The 13935-nt window shown below is 35.8% G+C and overlaps 1 protein-coding gene across 3 annotated transcripts in view; it reads right to left on the reverse strand.

Annotated features, from left to right (window-relative positions):
- Positions 1-5106: 5106 nt before the first annotated feature.
- LOC113415857 (cadherin-12) overlaps positions 5107-13935 on the reverse strand; it is an 817727-nt gene continuing 808898 nt past the window's right edge. For all 3 annotated transcript variants that reach the window (XM_087961174.1, XM_026673444.2, XM_087961175.1), the window contains 3 exons: positions 12117-12234; positions 8509-8760; positions 5107-6230 (listed from right to left, as the gene is read on the reverse strand). In XM_087961174.1, the coding sequence (XP_087817300.1) occupies positions 5731-6230; positions 8509-8760; positions 12117-12234 (870 nt within the window). In that variant the 3' untranslated portion in view covers positions 5107-5730. The remainder of the gene's footprint in view (positions 6231-8508; positions 8761-12116; positions 12235-13935) is intronic.

Here is a 13935-nt window from a genome sequence, read left to right on the forward strand (position 1 = left end):
GCCTTTCTAAATGCTCATTTTCTGCACTGATTTATCTATATTTAAAAGGAAAAAAATGAAATGCTTTGCTGATCTAAGCATTCACCATGATCATAAATTATATGTTGAAAGAAGTAGCACTTTCCCAGTGAAAATCCACTACACCAATAAAAATACCAGAGTTTGAAATATTATTAAGAATTATAAAATTAATTTCCTGCCCCCTTCTAGTGCTTCTTTATGATCCAATCAGAAAAGTCATCCCACAAAGAAAAGATGAATGATTAAAATGATGCTCCTTCCATAGTAAGCTTATAAAAAGAATGGGAATTTCCAAACTGTAATTATTCCTTGATATTGCCATATAGTTTTGTCATGTGACTATAGTGCTTTATTTGGAAGAGCACAGGTTTCAAGAAAGGCACTTTCATGCTCTGTTTTAAGCACCACACAAGGGATGTTCAAATGTTCTACATAAAATAATGCTGGCTTGGGCTTTATATATGCAACCCTTCTTTGTAACTCTTTTATGCCGAATGCTGTACATATTTATAATTTCTGTTCCATGTTGAATACTGTTCATATTTCACAGTACACAAAATATTCAACAACACAATGATGAAAATACATGCTCAAACACCCTGAGGTATTCTTCATATAAAATCTTAGGTTTACCCACCAGATATTTAACTGTAGATTTTTGAAGTGATGAATGTGATGATATAAGAAAGCTTGGTTAAGAAAATACAGTACCTAAAGGATATGCAACCATTTGAAACCTAGGTTTTATCCCGAGCTCAAACTTCTCTAATAATATTTATTATAGATTTATCTTTTCTTTTTCTCCTTCATTATTACATTTTATTGTAACTTTTCTTCAAATAGCTCAAGGCATTGTAACCTTTCTTCAAATAGCTCAAGACTTACTCTTGTCTAATCAAGAAAAATTGAGCCAAAATTAATCAGAAAAACTATAAAAGATGGCCATGTTCCAAGAGCTGTTGCAAAGGGTTAGACAACAACTAGCACAAAGCAGCATGTGCCTAATGAGGTCAAAGCAGCACAATCCTAATCACACTGTCCCCAGAAAGCTATCAAATAGTACAAGTCTTTTCAGATCTTTGCAGTAGAAGAGTGGAAAATATACTTGTATAATTGGATTTAATTTGAAGCAATTAAAATTGTTTCACCTACAGGTTATAGCAGTCTATTCACCTGTACTTTTCACCTTTCGTTATAGCAGTGAAAATCCTTTTCCATGTTTCTGCATCTTTCCATTTCACTATTCATAAGGGATGTATATAACATCTAATTATACCTCAGTTATTAAATTAAGCTGAGTCAATGAGACTATTATATTCACAAAGATAGAAAAATACTGAAACATCCACAGTGGAGGAATGGATCATGAAGGTGCTAGAACTTGACAAAATGGCAAAGCTGACCTGTCTGATCAGGGATACAATGGCAAATATTTTCATAAAACACTGGAAACTTGTTTCAGATTTTTTGCTGAAAGGGGGACAAATGAATTGGTGTTTTAGGGCTTTACTGATTAAAACAGGCTGAATGTGGAAAGAAGACAATCACGTTGTAACATTAAAGAGGGAGGAGAGATAATGAATTTGTTTGTAACTGCTGTAAAGAAGTTTGGAAGTTGCTTTGTGTATATCTTTTTTTTCTCTGCCTGAAATGTCCTTCTGCTTTTTCTTTTATTTCTCATTCTAATTCTATATAATTTCCATCTTTTATCTTTTACTTAAGTAAAAAAAATTAATAAAACAGACACACAAATACAGACAGACAGAGACAAGACACACAAATATATATCTTGTCCTGTCCACCTATAAATGTCCTGGTCTCCAAAGAACTATTTTGCAGTGGAATATTACAGTAATATAAGAAATTTAACAGTACTGGAAGGACATATGACAGAAAGAGAATAATAGAGTTGGAAGGGAAGAACTTCTAGTCCAATCGCCTGCTCAAGCCAGAGACCCTATACCATTTCAGACAAAGTATTGTCCAATCTCTTCTTAAAAGCCTCCAGGAATGTAGCACCCCACAACTTCAGCCATTCCACTGATTAATTGTTCTAACTGTCAGAAATTTATCCTGATTTCTAGGTTGATTCTTTCCTTGATTAATTTCCATCTTGCTTCTTGTTCTGCCTTCAGTGCTTTGGACATAGATGGAACCCAAAGTTGTGCTACTGGGAGAATGCCTGAGGTAGCAACAGATGTAGAAGAAAGATCAAGCAGACAAAGTGGCATGGAAAGACAACACCCAGCATGGGATGTACCACTAACAGCTGAAGTGGCAGACATTGTGAAATCCTATCACTGGATGGAAAGGGCTGGACTGAAAGACAGCACTGAGGTACTGATCATAGCAGCACACAAACAGGCACTAAGCACCAGATCCAAAGAATCTGGGATCGACAACACTAGAGAGGATCCCAGATGCAGACTATGCAAAGAGGCTTCAGAGACAGTCCAACAAATAGTGGCAGTATGTAAGATACAAGCAGGAACAGCATACACTGAACAGAACAACCAAGTAGCTAGCACTGTGTACAGGAATATCTGTAGAGAATATGGGCTAGAATCTCCTAAGTGTAGATGGGAGATCCCAAAGTAGGTTGTGGAAAATAAGGGGATTAAGATCCTATGAGATTTCCAGATCCAATCAGACAGGCAAATACTGGTCAATCAACCAGATATCATGATAGTAGACAAAGAGCAGAAGACAACTGTTGTAGTAGTAGATGTAGCTGTGCCAAGTGACTACAATATCAGAAAGAAGAAGCATGAGAAATTGGAGAAATAAGAGTAGCAAAGGAGTCCAATGTTCTTCTTGCAGCTGTAGTGGCACAGAGACAGCAAGATTGTCCACATATTACTCTTGTATAAGTGATTCTTTTTGTGGTTATTTATTCTATTTTTAAAGAATGTTTTAAAAAACCAGAGGTTAAAAAAGAATAAAATATTAGGACAAATAGATTAATTGAATTTGAACCTTAACAAATGTGCAGAGGAGGGTTCAGAATAAAGGAAGACACCAGACCAGGTTCTGGTTACCAACTGCTAGACGTAAGAATGATTATGGAGCAGGTCACAGGGAAATAAGATCAGAGAAGGACTGAAGGATACAATCAAACTTAAATGCCAGGCTTCAAATCACCTTTGATTCAGCAATTTAACAGGTCAATAAAAGAGTGATGAAATAGAAAGGAACAAAGAAATGTGATGGACACTGCTGAAGACAAACAAAAGGAAAAGCAGTATACTGTGATTTTTTTTTGGTAGACTCTCAATTTGTACATGTAATCGCTATCTATAAACCTCTGGTGCTGCCCACTCTCTGTTCTTGGACAGAGTATAGCAGAGTGTATGAGTATGTGCATTTTCACATGTGGTATTTACAAATAAGACTTATTTAATCGCTAGACTAGGTAGAACACAAGGGAAGCAGGAGACACATATATCTCAGTGAGGTGTTTGGAAGAGGCAAAGACTAAATGTACTCTAAATGAAAGAATTTTTATCAACTCCTTTACATAATCACAATCCTCCTTTATGCCCTCAACTCCTACATTTGCCACACTTTAATAGATGGAATTTAGTTATCAGGGACTTTCCAAACAAGACTTTATAGGAGTCTTTTGCTTATTATCAGTGGGGAAAGTCTAAAAAGGAGAACACTGATCACCAATTCTAATGCAGTGGTTCATTCCAAATTCCATTGTAGGAAATAACTGCATAATGAAGCCCCCTCATAACCTTCGATTTTACTATCACATCCTTGATTTCCTGGAATCAGGGATTTATTTCTAGGGAATCTAGAGTATTTGGAAATGGTATAGATTAGAAAGCCTAAGCCATGTCCTTCTATGTATTTTATTCCTGCAATTTGATTTATGATTTTATATAATTTCCAAATTTTAAAGGTGTTTTACTTTGTTCTAATCTATAGGTTTTTTTATCCGCTAGAAAGGATGCCTCTTAGAGAGTACCTTGGATTGCTTTGGGCATGTAATGAGGCAGACTGATTTAAGACTGAAGGAATGTGGGTCCGTGTGCACATCTTGCCATTAGTATCTATTATTATATCTATTATCCATTATCTGGTAGTGTTAAGGATGGCAGGATTTATTTATTTTTGCTGAAGTGTTCATTTGCATAACTTTTTGGTTCATCCTGCCTGGTATCTAAATCACTTCATGAATTTTTATTCTTTTTTAAGGCTGCAGAAAAACAACAACACCCTATACATTCCTCTACAAATGTGCCATCATCTCATGTTGACATTTTGTGCAACTTTTCCCTATATACTTATTATTTGGTATAAAATTTTGAATCTTGTTGTTTATCTATTTTATAATAAAGGCTTGAATGATCTAAGCTTAACCCAGCAAATAATACACAATCTGTCCATTTTTTGTACTAATGTGTCAAACAAGGATAACCTCAAGAATATGTATGATTAAGATCAATAAGGCTGTCTAATGATGTCAAATTCTGTTAAGCCAAAAATTGAAAAAATAACTAATAATCATTATTCATATTTCTGAAAAGGGAAGCCATGACTGAAACCTGTTTAGGGATATTGTATCCCTAATTATATTATTTCATTGTTTCTTATGACCAGAACTATTAATGAGCATCACAATAATAAATGGGGGGAAATGAACAAGGTGTTTGTTTCTGCTGTAGGAAACAAATGTGAGATACATTATTTATATGTACAATTTCATCAACTTACTAGATTGATAAAAACAAAAAAAACAAAAGGACGAACAAAAATATAACCAGCATATCACTTACAGTAAGATGGTCAAATACCTCTATCAAGTGCCACACAACAGCTTTCCTCTGAATAAGAGGAACCTTGTACAATAAGCGCACCAACTAATTAGGCAACACATATGTATGCATACTTCTGTATCTCATTTTTTTAATTCTTGAAAAAAAGAATAACATTTGATAAACATTTTAAATATTCATTGTTTCAGTTTAAGACTGGATCTTACAACTTGAATTGGAATACTAGCTTTTTCAAAAAAATTCTCTCTGAAATGTAAGCATAAGAAAGACGTTGTCCTATCAGACAGTTTGTTTTCTTGGGTTCTTTTTTTTAAAAAACATGAACTAAAACAACCCCTCCCAAAACAAACCTGACATTTTCCTCAACAAGTTGCACCCACTGATTCTACTCTCTGTTCTACACTGTATGTTTTAAAAGAATCAGAAGTTACCAGGTGTCTTTTGTGTCTCCAGATAAAAGTTAATGTCCTTTCCTTTATCCTGTTTTTCCTTAATTCTCTTGCTGCGGTTATTTCCACTTTACTGGTAAGAGTTTCAATAGGCACTTCAGTGGAATTAAGAAAATCTACCACTCTTCCACCACAATGCCGGAAAGCTGTACTTTCTGTTTGTTCTATCAATAAGTTGTAGCTAATAGGCCCAAGACAGTCTCAGTGTGACTTCAAAGTAATAAAGTTAAAAAAAAATTAAATTAAATTAAACCCAGCCACCGCCATCAAAACAACAACACCAACAAAAAAGATAGTCAAAGAACATTCTTCCCCTGAAAAATAGTAAACCACAATCCGTGGTATGATAAATAAAGGAACTTGCTGGAAACAGCTCTTGTCTCTTATAATCAATGAAACTTGTTCTATAAAGCTTGGTTTTTTGTGTGTAAAACTAGTGGGTTTACTTTTCTTTCATGGTCCTCCTCCACCTCCAGCTAAGTGACTTTATCTGGATTATAGTTTTCTTCTTCTCCAAACATCTCTGCTAAGACTTTAAAGTGTGGTCCCCAGTCACTCAAATAGTCATAATCCTGATCTGCTTCTGTCGCAAAAGAATCTATAGAGCTGAGAGATTCAGCTACAGATCCATTTCCTTCATAAGCATAAGTTGCTAATGAATCATAAGGGGGAGCTGATGGATCTCCATCATTTTCTCTCAGCCTTTGATTTATGAAATCTCTAATATTTGTGTTGTCCTCGGTGGGTGGTTTTGAGCGAGGTAAGCAGAGAGCATCTGGCTTGATATCCCTGCGTATTTTGTTATCCTCAATTCCTTTGGGATTCCGTAAAGCACCAATGTCAAAAGCCTGAGTGTCTTCTTCACCCCCTCCTTCATCATCATAATGAATGACATTGTCTCGAACATCTTCCTTGGAGGTCATTAGGGTGTCTTTTTTCTTCTGCCGCCTCAAGGCCACATAAAGAACCACAATAACTAAGACAAGAGAGAAAACCAGAAATCAGTTAGGGAAAGAAATGACTTTTGTCAGTCAACTTCACATCATTCACTTCTCTGATCTAAGATCGGACTTGTCCAGTTCCAAATATTTTTTTAATCTAAGGTACCAGGACGGGGGAACATTCTCACTGCTAATGCTATGCTGAAAAATGCACTTCTCTCTATTTGCATCTCACAGCTCACAGACATAAATGTCACACACAAAATGTGTCAGGGAGGGGGTTACGCCTGTTGTTTTTAATGTGTCAAAATAAATTCTCATAAGGATCTGAATTATTGTAGTAAAGGGTCACTGCTTTTCTTTGGTTGACAAAAAGATTTACTGCTATTGTGGGTCTCAGAAACCTTGCAATAAACAGTAATAGCCATGAGACATTTTCTTACGGGCAGAAACCCAAAGGAAATAGGTTTATGCTTAGCAAATAAAATAGAATAAATTAATGAGCTGCTTTCTCTGTTACTTTGGGCAAACCCATTAGAGAAAGAGCAGAATCCACAATGGAGGAACCACCATGAAGTAAATCCGGTGGATTCCCTCTCCAGAGTGAAATGTTGAAGGAATATTTAAATTTTGAGAGAAGCTTTTTCTTTTTTCCCATTCATGCCAACTGAGGCCCAATTAATTATGCCACTTCAAGACAAGAAGTGTTCTTGGTTCTTTTCTGGAACATGTGGTAGGAATGTGTGGAATAGGTATAGAACCTTTTAGCTTTGCTGTATTTCTGACATACATATGGGATATTTCCTTGATGGTCTATCTTCACTGTCAGAGAAGTAATGCTGGAGATTTCTCCATCAAGCACTGAAGGAGACAAACAGGCCCTTGTCTAATTTAGTGTCAGTCTCTTGTACAGACCAATGTTTTCAATGGCCATTGCAGAATCTTTTAAACTTTCTTTAAACATTTGCATTTCCTATATATAAAAGAAAGGACGAGAGGTTGGAAAACTGAGGAGGCTTACTAGACCATATCATCTTACAAATTCATGGCAGAGATGTCCCTATGACTTATGGTCTGTTAGAGGGCAAGTGCCATGGATTTCAAAGAGGCTTATTTTCAAGCAAGAACTACAACACTTGCTAATATATCAGCTGTCATATACATGAGCAAGCAGTGACATTGCCAAAGATATTACCAAATTCTCCATCATCACTTCTAAAATATCCACCTTTTCTATAATCTGCACAAAGCTTCAGACTATGTACAAAAGCAATGAATGGAAGGTGAGTGTTTGCATTATCCTCTGCATGAAGATAATTAATGGAAATGATCTCCCTCAGCTTCTCTAAAATTTCCCTATCCTTCTTTGCAAATATTTCACCTCCATGTTTATAATTAAATACGTCTCCTTGACTCTTTTCTATGTGTGAAGGTCAGAAGGATCATCATTAGATGGGCTGAGTGAGTGCATCCAAAATACTACTCATCAGCATTTATGTGTTTATTGACCACATTTAACTAATGCCATTTTTAGAAATTAAATAAAATATTGTACATTTGAGTATAAACTTCAAAAGAAATTAGTGCTGAACTCAAAAGAAAAGCTCTAACAAAATAAGAAAATGCTAGCCCAACTATTCAAAGGTTGCCCAGTACTATTGTAGTTCACTATTGTAGCCCTATTTCAATGTTATCTTCTATTTTATACAATCTTATATATTATAATAAAAAAGGGGGAAAGGGAAGTTGTTCAGGGTAAATGATGACTATGATCATGATTTATCGCTTATATCTTTTATGTACATTGAGAGCTTATGCACTGAAGACAAATTCCTTGTGGTGTCCAATCACATTTGGCCAATGAAGAATAAAAAGGGAGGAAAGGGAAAGAGAAGTTGTTCAGAGTAAATTTGTGTCTTTTCTTGATGATGGAAGTTTCCTTGATAATGGATGTTTATTTAAATAAAAATTTAGTCAAGGAAGAACTTTCAAGATGAGACTTCATCATTCCATGTGGTTATCATATGTATAGGATTCACCTTTACAATGTTTCAATAAGATTTGAGAATGCTCATTAAATTTCCTATTGCAATATCCCCAAATTTCAAAGTAGAGCTACACTCAAGCCATTTGTTAGGACTTTGCTTGGTGGAATTTCTCAACACAACTGTAAATGGGTGGAAAGCAGTAGTTTGTATCCAGCTAACCTTTCATTTGGCCCATCTGACTTATTCCATTTTTTTTGGGGGGGGGGGAAGTCTCCAAAAATCTATGGTAACATGAATTACTTTATGCAAATAGGTGAACACTAACCTAGGAGTATAATAATGCACAATAGGATTGCAATCAATGCTCCCGTACTGAGTCCAACAGGCAAGAATATTGCTTCAGCATTACATGACAGGATGAAGCCATCAGAATCACATCTGCAAACTCGGATTGTCATTGTGTTTGTACTGCTTTGTTTGGGGTAGCTACTATCTTCAATGACAATTGGAAGGAGATAGAACTCTTGCTGTCGACGGCTGTAACCACTTCTGCCAGCTACAATTCCTGCTGTGTTGTCTGAAAAACAGGATTGAGTTACTGTTCTCATTATCATCATGGCTCAGAAATGGCACTGAGCACACAATTTCTTGTGAAAATGCAGGAAATAAATAAAGAAAAGTTCTGGACAATGGCCGAAAACATTATGGCTCATATCTAATTGTCAGCAATGCAGTAGCCTTGCTTTTTCTCTATTTTACTAACATCCAGCGTCACACAACAAATAAAGTGATTTATCCTGGGCCAAATTATTCTTGTAGCCTTGTGTTCAGAAAAAAAGGGTTAGTTGAGTGGTTCCACCTGCCCAGAACACTTTTTTTTAAATCATAATTTTATTGCAAAGTGCTGAAAGGTACAACTCATGTGATTTTTTTCTAATCATCTTCTCATTATTTTGTTACTTTCCTCAACATCCCAATTTGAAAGGCTCACCATGAAGATTTTTCACATGATGTTTCCTTAGAAATATAAGTGAAGTGTGGGAAACCATGGATGGTGCAGAATAATCTAAAGCAGGAGTCCCCAACCCCTGATCTGTAGACTGGCACCAGTCCATGGCATGCCAGCAACTCGGCCATGGGATGCAGGTAGCATATAAAACCATGCCCGCTCCAGTCCATGGGAAAAACTTTCTCTATAGAATTGGTCGCTGGTGACCAAAAGGTTGAGGGTCATTGCCCTAAAGTATTCCTTTGTCTTCTCTTTTCTCTCTTTTTCCCTTTAAAGAAATATATTTCTTTTCCAGTAAAATGAAGGAGAATGGTTAACAAAAAATAGCAAAGATATTTTTGGCCTAGAACTAGACATCCTGTTAACAGGTTGCAAGTTTCTTTCTCTATGAGCAGCAACTAAATAAGGTGGAAATTTGCCCTGGGAAGCCTTCATGTCATACATTTTACATTATTAAATGTTAAAGGAGAGGGAAAGAAGAGGAGGAGATTCAGAGCTGATGTCAATCTCATCTGTGCTTTAACGGGAGTCCTCCATTGTATTATTACCCCAAGTGTCACATTGAAACAAGACAGAAGATAATGCAACCCTCCCCTTCTTTCCCAGGCAGATAATAATTATTGTAACTCTTGCTGTACAAGCCATCTCAGTTTGACAGTAAGCTTGTCAGAAAAGAAAAGCCAGGCTATCTCAAGAAGGAAGAATGCCATATTTTCCCTGTTTCTTGTTTCCTCACCCCTACCAAGTCTGCTTTTCAAATGATTTCCATTTAGTGCTTTATAGGGAATAAAATAATGGCATTTTATTTATTTGGTTAATTTCTACCAAATGTGAAGGCACATTTTTCAAAAGGTGTAAGATTTTCCCCATCCGTGTAAAGATATTTAAGAAAACTCCCACAAGAAACTTGACTTGACATACTTTATACCATTCATGTATTGTGACTTAGGATGTTTCAGTACATAAATACTGTACCTATTTTTTTCAATGAGTAATTTATAAGCTTTTAGTAAATGAATTGTTTCCAATAAGAAAAATAGAAATGAAAAAAACCTTTATTAATTGAGTAAGTATAAATTAAGTAAGCACATACAAAAGAATAAATCAAATTAATTTATCAATAAACATTATATACCACAAATCTGGTTAAAATTAAGAAAGCTATTTGAGAATTCAAGGTTAGGTTTGTGAGTAATTCATCTATCTCCTCAGATGTGTCCTCATATTCCTTGCTGCTATTTCTTCCCTAGGGAACAGAAACACAGAATACTTGGGGTTGCATTGTAGTGGGTTTAGAGATAACAGTGGTATAATTAAAACCATTAAAAAAATTAAAAGCTTTCTTAGTAATAAAAAATAATAAAAGAATCATAGAGAAGTAAACGAAAAATTTTGTAGCATCCACCACAAAAATTGATGGTTGAGGGTTAAGAGAGAGAAAAGAAAAAGCAGGTTGAAATGTATTAATTTCTATTAAATTCCCTTCCTAATTTTCCATGGCTTTTTCCAGCTAATTCTTCATACTAAATCAAATTGTTTTCTTCCACTTCAGCTATACTCAGAACTCAGAGAAGCTAGAATTGATAGAGGCTTCTGGCAAAGCCTGTTTGCTTTTTCACAGAATTAATAGTGAAAGGGTTAGATAATCAGCAATTGTTCCTGCCTGTAACTTACTGTGCCAAGACTGTTTCCTTTGTATAGTATATTCCCTTTAGGATCCAGCTTGCTCTGTCAAGATCCTATCTATCCTCCAATCCAGTGTTTCTCAACGTAAGCACTTTTAACATATGTGGATAACTCCCAGAGTTCCGCAGCCAACAGGTTGAGAAACAGTGCTCTAATCCAATGGATAGTAAATATCGTCTGTGTTTCCTTTTTCTGATTCTGGATACAAGACCCATCTCTTTTGTATGTTCATTGTGATGATGCATACACATCCTGAAGAGGTGATGTAATGCTATTTGCATCATTTTGATGGAAGCAGGAAGCTTCTATAGAGACCCTTGCTCTGTGAGCAATTTCTGCCATTTTCACTATTCCTCTTTCATGATCAATAAATATGTTATTGTCTTTTTGAAGATTCTGAGAAGGCAAGGGATAAAACTCAGGTGAATTCTCTTCCCAACTTTCTTCTCACTGTGTCCTATGCTCATTTTTGATGTTGTGTCAATTGAAACCAAAGGTTCAAGAAACAGGAGTATCCAGAAAACTCACAATTCTTATTGGTATTATGTTTCAACTTACTAGTTTTATTGCCTAGAATAACTAGCAAGAAAAAAAAAGTCTGATTCTGTCTGATTCTTGTACAGTAATGTTGATGGGGCCTTTGAGGTAAACAATATAGGTCAGCCCTTTGAGGTAAACCAGACCAGAAACCAAAGTTATGAATGATAATACTAATTTTTATAAGGTTACCATAACAGAAATTTTCCAGTCTGAGTGTGCCTCTCCCCTCCCTCCATCTTTAAGGGAACTATGGGAGAGTAAGAATATATTTCTGTCTCAGACCCACATTTTGTTTATCAAACCATTGACTTGGTTGTAGTTCTTCCTCCTGCTCCTCAAGGTTATTCCTGCAGCCTAATCCACTGTGGGACATTCAGGGAAATTGCCAGAATTGTCCCTCTTCCTGAAAAAAAACCCTTTTCATATCCATCAATGTATCATACATATTATATTAGCCTGCAGCTTCTCATAGTATAGAGGAAATCAATACTGTAATCCAACTGCTAATTTTAGAAATGTTGACTAGAACTGAAGTCATCCTACAAAGCATTTCATTTATATAAAACAACTTTTGCTCAGCACCTAAGAAACAATTACACTTTGAAATAATTCACCTTCATATGTATAAATGAAAAACAGTAGGCAAGAACTGCCAGAACAAATGGGTCTATAATTGTTTGAAGTATAAACCATCTTACTTGTGAAATCGTGGACTGTGAAATTTGGCTTTGTAGTAACTTCAGGAGACAGTCGAAAAGAGAACTTTTGTCCAGCAGGAGACAAATCTTTGTCTGCCGCACCAATAACCTGAATTACCTAAACCCACAATTGAATAAAAACATGTATGAAAATAAAACAAGATTTTAATGTGATAGTTAGATAATGCAATAGAAGTAGAGAGTGAAATAGTAACCCTAAACTGAAATGTGGTTATCTTAACAAGCTAGGTAAGACCAGCTGATGCAGTCTAACATTATAATATTTATTTATCAGATGTACATGTATAACTAACTGCCCATCTCAAAGAACATTACTCTACAAAAAAGTTCATCTCTAGCAATAAGTTGCACGTGACCAGAATTTTCCTGATAGTTAGAACAATTAATCAGTAGAACAACTTGCCTCCACAATTTGTTGGTGCTCCAACACTGGAAGTTTGTAACAAGAAATTGGGCAACAATTTGTCTGAAATGGTATTGGGTTTCCTGTTTGAGCAAGGGGTTGGACTAGAACAGGGGTGTCAAACTCATGTTGTCACAGCGGCATCCTGTGATGTATCGGGACTTTTTTTTTCCCCTTTTGCTAAACCAGGTGTGGGCATGGCCAGCATGTGATGCATCTGGTCCGCAGGCCAGAAGTTTGACAGCTCTGGACTACAAGATCTCCACGATCCCTTTTAACTCTTTTATTCTGTTATTCTATTATTCTTCCTCTATTTGGAGATATCACTTAGGAGAAAGAATTCCTGAAGATGCTTGGCTGGATGGTTAGATGGCATGGAATTCATCTTCTGAGGTTGAATGTCCATCATCTCTTTAAACCTTTGTGAATACTTTTGTAATAAAAGTTGTAGGCTTCCAAGTCATTAGCAATTTGATTAAAGATTATCCTATCCCTTCAATTCTCCAAGAGAGGGGATGGCAAGAATGTCAGCCGTTTTCGTTCAGGCCTGGCAATGTTCCATTCTGATGCCACTCTTTTTATTGTTTTGGACATTTGTTGTTGCACATCTACTGTATGTTCTACCATATTTCACAGGAACAAATGCCATAAAAGGGACAAATCCCATACAAGCAGTTTCCAGAAACAAATCTTTAAAAATAATGTATGGTCTACACAGAGGAGCATATCCTGTGCCCTTTGGGCAACAATTTTGTACAAGAAAAACTATTAGAGCCTATGGGTTTTGGAACACTACATTTGATTCTGCGCAGCTTGTAAAACAGGACTGAATGATGGACTATAATGGGCTACAATGTGTGTTGTCTTTATCACCATGAGTATAATTCAGCCTATCATTTTTCCTAACCTGACAAGGCAACTATAGTTTTTATAAGTTTGGGTTTAAGGCAAACAGCTTATAATCATACAAACTAGGTTCAGAGGTTGTCTAAAGACTCATTGTATAATAGCTGAATATATCTTTTGAAGAGCCACTGTTAATTTGCTGAACAATGAATGCATTTTCCATTAAAGTTCAAAAAATAACCTGATATCACTTAAAAGGATTTTGATCCCCATACAAAAAATAATAATGTATATTATCCTGTAAAGGTAGTTGATACAACCTATTTTTCTAATGTATTAAGTCTTTGATGGGCTATCATACATGATAGGGGGTTTCTTTGACATCCAGAAATTCTTGGGTTGACTTCCATCACTTATGACATTCAGCTTTAACTCGCCTTTTCTGTGGAAGCCTGTTGTCTACAGAAGTCTGGATGTAATAATGGATTAGTTCTGAACCAATAAACTGAGGCTCCAAAGCCAAATAAGATTAGTTTCATTTGGAGATAG

Source organism: Notechis scutatus, chromosome 3, assembly GCF_049901735.1.
Source record: "Notechis scutatus isolate UNSWTSFEM ecotype Mainland chromosome 3, rNotScu1.2, whole genome shotgun sequence".
In the NCBI taxonomy this organism is placed as follows: domain Eukaryota; kingdom Metazoa; phylum Chordata; class Lepidosauria; order Squamata; family Elapidae; genus Notechis; species Notechis scutatus.